General features: G+C 65.2%; 1 protein-coding gene across 1 annotated transcript in view; it reads right to left on the bottom strand.

Annotated features, from left to right (window-relative positions):
- The window catches only part of LOC112971274 (hepatocyte nuclear factor 6-like), a 32,383-nt gene extending 24,450 nt beyond the window's left edge, over window positions 1-7,933 (bottom strand). Inside the window, exon 1 of the mRNA XM_026076507.1 lies at window positions 6,904-7,933. Within this exon, the coding sequence (XP_025932292.1) occupies window positions 6,904-7,933 (1,030 nt within the window). The remainder of the gene's footprint in view (window positions 1-6,903) is intronic.
- Between the last annotated feature and the right edge of the window lie 47 nt (window positions 7,934-7,980).

Here is a 7,980-nt window from a genome sequence, read left to right on the forward strand (position 1 = left end):
TTAACATGAAAACTCCCAAATGCAAATAATGTTTCCAATGGGGGGGGGAAGGATTTCTTGCCCTCTGTTGTTTTGTTTTGTTTTGGTTTTTTTTTTTGAGGCGGATGTTTCCTCCCGTGCGCGGAGGGATGACAGCCCGAACGGTTCCCATCTCCAGCCCGAAACAATACTTTTTCCCCCATTTTACGGGTGCGAAATAATTTGCGCCTGATCCTATACGTCTCCCCCGCTACGGAGGCGGCTTTTACCCCATCGCCCCTCGCATCCGCGCGGATCGAAAGCAGCGAAACGGCCCGGGATTCTCCGCGTCTTTCGCGGCCCGGGCGCGGAGCCGGGAGCGCAGGGCTGCGCGGCCGGAGCCGCCGCCCGGGGCAGCGCCGGTGCCCGGGGTCCGCGGCCGCGGGGCGGAGCGGAGCGGGCCGGCAGCGCCGCGCTGCTCCCGGGAAGGAGCCGTTGTTGGGCCAAAGTCGTTTGCGAGGGGCTGAGATGGAAAGAAAAAGAGGGAAGAGAAATATTTCCCGGGTTTTGCGGCAGCGCGCTCTTGTCCCTTATTCTGGCAATTATTAGTATTAGTTAGCAGTATGAGATAACAGCATTAGTTAGCAGTATTAATTAGCACTATTAATTTTAGACTTTGCCAAAGGTCTCGGGCGTTTGCTGGCCCTTTGCCTTGTCGCAGCCCCGCGCTGGTGTCTCGGGTTTCGGGTGTTTTGCTCTTTCAATAGGGACACCGTTTCGTGCTTCACTGGGGAATCGCTCGGGGGAGAATGGGAGAGAAAGTGAGAAAAGAAAAGAAAAGAAAAGAAAAGAAAAGAAAAGAAAAGAAAAGAAAAGAAAAGAAAAGAAAAGGAGAAACAGATGGAAAAAAGAAAAGGGAGAGGAAAGGGAAGGGAAGGGAAGGGAAGGGAAGGGAAGGGAAGGGAAGGGAAGGAAAGGAAAGGAAAGGAAAGGAAAGGAAAGGAAAGGAAAGGAATAAAGAAAAAAATAACAAAAACGAAAAACGAAAAGAGAAAAGGGAAAGGATTCGAAAAAGACAGAAAGAGAAAAGGAGAAGAACGAAAAACGAAAAATGAAAAAGGAAAAAGGAAATAAAAATGAAAGAATAGGAATAGAAAAAGAAAAAGGAAAGAAAATTAAAAAAGAAAAGGAAAAGGTAAAGGTAAAAGAAAACGAATTCTGGCGTCTGCTTGGCTAAGCCTCTCTCGCCCGTTGCGAGCGGCGGGTCCATCCCGGGCCCGGTTTGGGGACGGGTTCGGCTCCCTCCGGGGCAACGCGGCCGCGGGACCCACTCGGCCGCCCCTGCCCGCGGTGGCTCCTTTTGGCTACTAGCAACGGGAAATATTTTGGCTAAGAAACAGCCATTCCCGCTGCGGGCGGGCGCCGTGCGCGGACTGTCACCGTGGACACGGTCGTCGGGCGGCTGCGGGCGGCWTCGCGCGTGGGACCGGGCCCACGCGTGACTTTGCCTCGCCGCGGAGCGCGCTGCCTGCGCCGGGGCTGATCGCACCAAGCCGGCTCCAGCCGTGCGGGGAACCGGCGAAGAGCCCGTAGAGGGCCGGGAATGCCTCCCGCGCCGGCTTCCTGCGAGGAGGGATCCTATCGACTGGCCCATAAATCTGCTCCGCGGATCAAATGCTTTATGCAAGCGGCTGGATTTCGCACGCAGAAACGCACCTCGCAGCAGCAAGGGGAAAAACACCAAATGATTTATCAGCTAAGTGCTAATTCGAGTTAAGGACAAATAAACGCAGAGATGGAGGAGTGACCGTGTTGCAAAAGGAAAACAACGATGTTATCGCCCTCCCCCGTAATAATCACAAGTGAATTTTCTGTTCCTGGGTGTATGAATAAATCCGTGGCGGGGATGGGGTTTTTCACACCCAGGTCCGCAGGGGCAGCGGCCCCTCGGCCCTCCCGACCCCGCCGAGCCCGGGGCCGGGCACGGGAGCGGGAGCGCCGGGAACGGTGGGAAGCRGAGCCAGAGACGGAGGCGTCACCACCTAAATGTGCTTTGTGCTAAAACGGCAGAAACCGTCCCAGAAGGGCCGGGGAGGGGGGGGGGGGAGCGCAAACGCACCCACTGCCCTACGGGAACACACAGGGATGGGAGCGCACCCACTGACCCACGGACACGCAAGGATGGGAGCGCAGGTGAGCACACGGCTCCCAAATAGGCGCATGGAAACGGAGCCGGATGCCGTCGAGCCTCTTTTGCTCTCCCTCGGGAAACGCCAGGGAGAGACCAGGATCGTGGGGGGGGGATCGCGGGTGGGGGGGGTCGTTTCTGCACGCTCCTCTGCTTGTGCAGTTTTAAGAAGAAACCCAGCAGCTTTGGCAAGCTTGTTCCTTGGGGGAGAAATCGCTCTGAAACGCGCTGCCGCGTGTGGGGATGAGACTGGGAGGCCGCAGACGGGGCCGTTGCTCGCTGGATCCGGGATCTCTCCCGGGGTGCGCGGCCACCCGCGGCCCCCCCGGCCCCGCTCCCTGCCCGCCCGGCCGCGCTGCACCGCGCAGCGCTGCCGCAGCACCGCGGGCCGGAGGCCGGGGCCGGGCACGGCTGGAGGTTCGGAGCGAAGCAGCTCCGCTGCAGGCAGCCCGGCAGCACCTCTCCAGGGCCGGGGGGACCAACTCGCCCCTGCCCGGCCCTGCTGCCTGCCCGCCCGCAGCCACGGGCTTTTCTGCGGCCCCTCGACGGTGGTTGCGGGCAGGGGGCCTGAGGGTGCTGCAGAGCACGGGGCTCCGCTCCCTCTAATTGCTAATTAAGGTGAGGGCGGATGGGCACCCCCACCCCCCGACGGGTAACTGGACTCTTTGGGGAGGGCTTGACATGGCGAAGCGAGATTTGAGGCTCCGTGCGAGGAGTGGGGTGTGGGGGGGGTCCCCGTCCCCTGCGCCCCGAGCAGAGCCGTGCCAATGCCCTCGATCAAAGAGGGGGCGGGCACCCCCCCCCCCTTAGCACCGGGGGCACCCAGCAGCTCCGGCGCTGCCGACAGAGGGACCGGGCAAGGCAGAGATGGGGGGGGAGGTCTCCGCTTGCACCCCAGGAGCAGCCCCGTCGGGGGACAACCCCCTGCCCGCAGCACCGGCGGGGGTCGCAGTCCGGCTGTGTCGCTCAGGGTCCCAAGGGCGCTTTGCGGGGGTCACCCCAGAGGTGCCGCCCGCGGTGGCCGCGCAGCGGGGCCGGGCGCTCTCCCCACCTCGCTCCCCACCGGCTCCGGCCTCGCAGGCGGCCGCGGAGGTGGGGGGGGGGGGACGAAGTTTGCGGAGCTGCATCTTGCGGAGGGGACTGCGGAAAGATGGATGGGCCGAGGGGACGGGCCGGGCAGCCGCCAGCTGTTGCCCAGATGTTTCTCAATGAGACGCCCCTATTGTGCGGAGCCCGGCGCGGGGAGAGGAGCCGCTGCCCGCCCGGTGCTGGAGGGAGACGGCGCGGGGAGGTGCGGGCTTTGGGGAGGGGGGGGGGCAGCTCGTAGCCCCCCGGCTGCTGCGCTGCCCGGGGAGGCGGCAGGGCCCCGGCTGAATAATTAATGGTTCATCTGTGCATGGGGCGGCGAGAGGGGGGAATTGGAGTGGAAAGAAGAGAAAAGCAGCAATTGCCATTTATAGGGGCCCAGCTTGTTTATTGATCCTCTATTTACTGACTCGAACTAATACATCAGATGGACTCCTGAACCCGGCCAAATGGCCTGAGCTGCGGGCCCGGCGTGGCGGCCAAGCTGGCGAGGACCAGCCGTGTGCTGGGTGTCCCGACGGGGCCGGGCGCCCCGGGCAGAGCCGTGTACCAGGGCTCGGCCGCGGCCACACTGCCAGGCCCGGCGCCGTCGGGACTCAGGCCCCGCCGACCCCGCTCGGGCTCTCCCCGCGGCCCCTCGTCCTGGCTGTGCCCCCCGCCGGGGTTCTCTCGTCTGAAAAACACTTTTTTCTTGCGCTGGGAGAGGAGGCGACTCTACTATTCCCAGGATGCTGTTCCTGCCGCAGCCCCGGCTCAGCCTCGCCGGGGCCGGGCCGGGGGTCGCAGCCCTCCTGGCCCCTCCGGTTCCCCCCCCCCCCCCAGCCCAGGGCTGCTCCGCGGCGGCGCTTTCCCAGCGTTTGGAGACGGTATAAAAGGACGAGCAGGATCGATCGGCGGCCCYGGGGTGAATCAGGGGGAGGCATTCGCCTGCATCGATCGGAGAGGCCGGGCACGGCCCCCCCCACCTGACCCTCTTCCATATAATCATGCTTTTAAAGGCAACCCGAGGCCGTACGCGCGGGGGCTGGCACACGGGCCGTGGCGTGGGAGCCGCTCAGGATGAGGAGCGGGGCCGGAGGGAGCCCGCGGCCACTCGGGGCTCCCCAGCTGCGCCCCGCCGTGCGCCCGCGGGGACCCGCGGACCCTGCGCGGGCCCGGTCGGCTGCGGGGCCCCGGTCCCGCTTCTCCGGCGGCTTCCCCCGACGCCCGTATGCTGCGGCGGGGCCGCACTCGGCCCAGTAGGAAAACCACAGCCTTGAAAAGCCAGGGGCCTTTCTAAACCGACCTCGGCTCCCCCAGGCGCCCCTCAGAGGGGCTTTAACCTGCCCCACGACGGGGCTCACCGGGGCTGACCCCGCGCAGAGCGCCCGGCCTCCCCGCCGCGGCTCGCCGGTCCCCAGGGCGGCTCCTTCGGCGCGGAAACGCGGCGAGAGAAACGAAACGAAACCGGGGCCCAGCGGGGCGGCAGCGGCGCCGGGAGACGGGAACAAAGGCGTCGGACCGGGGAGGCCTCGGGGCGGCCGGGGCRGCTCCCCCGGTCCGGGCGGCGCGGTAACCGGGGCCGTTGCGGAGCGCGGCTCCCCCGGCGGCGCCGCCCCGACGGGCCGCTCGGTCCCGGCGGCCGGGGCGCCCGCGGCCCTGCTCCCGCGTGGGGAAGCTGTGGTTTAACGGAGCCGAATCCATCGCCGGGTTTTCCTCGCGGAAAGCGAAGAATTACAAACTGCCCCTACGAAATGGTGATTTCAATTTACGGAAGTAAATTCCCCCCTCGCGCAAAGCGCCCCTTGGGGCACAGGGAAGGTCGCGGCAGAGAGATTAAAAACCATTTTGGGGAGAATAAACCTCTCCAGACACCGGGCGAAGGACGGAAGTGATGGAAGCGAGGACAGGGCCGAGCCCTGCCGGCCTCCGCCGCGCCGGGTTCAGGCTCCCACCTCGGGCCCAGGAAAGCCGGGACCAGCGGGCGCGGACTTCCCCGCACCTCCCGGCTAAGCGGGTTAATTTTCATCATCGTAACCACTAGTATTATTTTAAGTTTTGGCGAGTCAGAAATCAGCCACCCACCGCTCAATTAGCCCGAACAACGGGGGCATTAAACGGCCGATCGCGGCAGTGTTTAAATCTTTATTTACCAGAACCTTGTAAAGCCAGGAACAATTTGCATTCTATTAACTGCTTTTCAATAGGGCATCGACTGGAACTAAAAGATGCCACTACCCTGCCCTAATTAAAGAGCAACTGAATTACACTAAATACATATGAACGCTGCTCTCCTCCATAAATAACGGCGGACTCCTCGCCGTGCGGAGTGCCCCGGCGGGTCGCACCCTGCCATGCCCCTTCTGCCCCATGGGGAATTATGACTTCTTTAAAAATGACCCCTCCTTCCTATGACCCACAGCCACCCCCGCTTGGGTTCGCAGAGCCGGGACCGTCTTTCCCGGGGAGCGGGGATGAGCCGAGCCCGAGGCAGAAGGGCTGGGAGGGATCCCGCAGGAAGAGCCAGGCACCTCTGCGCTCGGCTCTGACACCTCTCCCAGCCCTTAGCCCTTGTCTCTGCTCGTCCGCACACAGACCCCAGCCGCGCCTGCGGCTCCGCGCACCGCGGAGGACCGCTTAGCCGGGCCACCCCCTCGGAGCCGGCAGCGCTGCAACAGCCAGCGGCGCCCACAGCACGGCCCGCAGGTGTCTGCGCCGCGAACACGCGTTTTTCCAGCAGACACGTCCCTGACCCTGCGGCCCAAGCCGGCCTGAGGCCGCATAAACCCCCCCGAGGGCGAGCGCGGAGCCGGGCGGTGGGCTGCGCACCCCGCGGTCCTGGGGAGCAGCACCTGCTCCCCCCCAAAGCGGAACCGGGGGGACATTTGCTTCTTTTCCCCGGGGGAGCCGGTGCCTGCAGAGGGACCGGAGCGCAGCGCCGGGCGCTGCCCGGGGCTCCCCGTCTCGATTTTTGGTCCCATGCAGGCAACACCATTTTCCCGGCCGAAACCCGCTTTGGCCCGAGGGGCGAAAACGGGCAGCGGGAGGACGGAGCCGGAGGTTTTGCCGAGCACAGCTCGGGCCGCAGGCACTGATCGGCGGTGCCAAACGGAAAATGAAGGAGCCGGGCTGCCGCTCAGCCTGGACCCGGCGGCCGCGGGCGGCAGGGTGTCAGCAGCGCCCCGGGGTCCCCAGCGTGGGGAAGGGGCCGCTTCAGCCGTCGGGATTAACGGGAAATAAKAGCCAGGGCTGGAGCCAGGGTGGTGGGGGCAGAATGTCCGGTAGTACCGGGCAACCTCTTGCATTAATATTCCCGGCTCCTGCGACCTATGATCTCTGTATTTGCCTGTAGCAGGCCCGGGGGCGGGGGGGGAGGGGGGAATTTGCGTTAAATATAATTTCCGTCCCTATCTTCTCAAGACTTTAAAGCAGCTGGTAACACCCGCCCCGCCGCACACACACGATCGCTTCCCAATGCCGAGCAGCCGGCGGAGAGCACGGGCTGCGTGTGCGTCCCGGCTCCCTCGGCTGCCCCGTGTGCRCCTTGCACAAGCACTGCGTGTGCAAGGGGGGGCCCTCAGGCGTGTGACAGGCCGGTAGCACACACGTACACACGCAGCCGCACACCCAGACACCCCCGAAGGTTTCGGGACCAGACTCCCAGGTGCCCTCGCACACCCGCCGTGCCCTACCTGCGAGCCTGAGCGCGGACATCCTCTGAAATTCCGGCTCCTGCAACCATTTCCACATCCTCCGGAAAGTCTCCCGGCCCGACTTGAGCTTACTCCAGGGCTTGGGGTTCCGCAGCAGGTCCGAGAGGGTCCCTTGAGAGCGGCACAAGATCCTCTGCGCAAAGATCGCCTGCGGGATGCTGTAGCGCTTCAGCTCGGCCGTGATCCGCTGAGCCACCTCTTTGGTGTTGATCTCCTCCACCTGCCCGGAGCCGCCGGGCTGCGAGCCCGAGGCGGAGGCCTGCCGCTCCCGCTCGCCCAGGAGGGAGCCGCCGGGCTGAGCGTGGTGGTGGCCGTGCGGGTGCATCCCGTTGAGCGGCGGCATCATGGCCGAGCTGGGCGCCGCCAGCCCCCGGGCCAGGTGCTCCTCGCCCCGGGACAGCATCGCGGCGTGCGAGTCGAAGCCGTTGGGCGAGAGCATCTTCTCGTTGGGCAGGTGGCCCCCGGGGCCGTAGGGGGCCAGCGGCTGCTGCGCGTTGTGCAGGCTGCCCAGGCCGTTGGGGAGCGGCGAGAGGGGCTGCCCCATGGACGGCATGTCCTTGGGGTAGTGGCTGTAGAGGTTGCCCATGGAGGCGAGGCTCCGCTCGTCGCGCATGAGGGTGAAGCTGCCGCTCACGTTGCCGGCGAGGCGCTGGTGCGGGTGGTGGTGGTGGTGGTGGTGGTGCGGGTGGTGGAACTTCTCCGAGACGGTGGAGATGGGCGGCAGGTGCTGCAGGGGGGTCAGCGTGGTGTAGGTGCTGCTCAGGCTCATGCCGGACGGCGACTCGCAGGACATGCTCATGGCCGGGTGCAGCGGGGCGGCCAGGCTGTGCTCGGCGCGGTAGTCGCCTCCCTCCAGGATGGAGGCCATGCTGGAGACCATGGCGGGCCGGGCGTGCGGCACCAGGTTGCGGTGCGAGCCCTGGCGCCCGTGGGCCGGGCTCATGAGCTCGGCGGGCTGCGAGTGCGGGACGCCGTGCAGGCTGCCCAGGTTCTCCATCGCCAGCTCCATGGTGTCCGCCGGGCTCTGGCGCTGCCTCGCCCGCTCGCTCGCTGCCT

The sequence above is a fragment of the Apteryx rowi genome, unplaced genomic scaffold (assembly GCF_003343035.1).
Source record: "Apteryx rowi isolate R43461 unplaced genomic scaffold, aptRow1 scaffold_433, whole genome shotgun sequence".
Taxonomy (NCBI): Eukaryota; Metazoa; Chordata; class Aves; order Apterygiformes; family Apterygidae; genus Apteryx; species Apteryx rowi.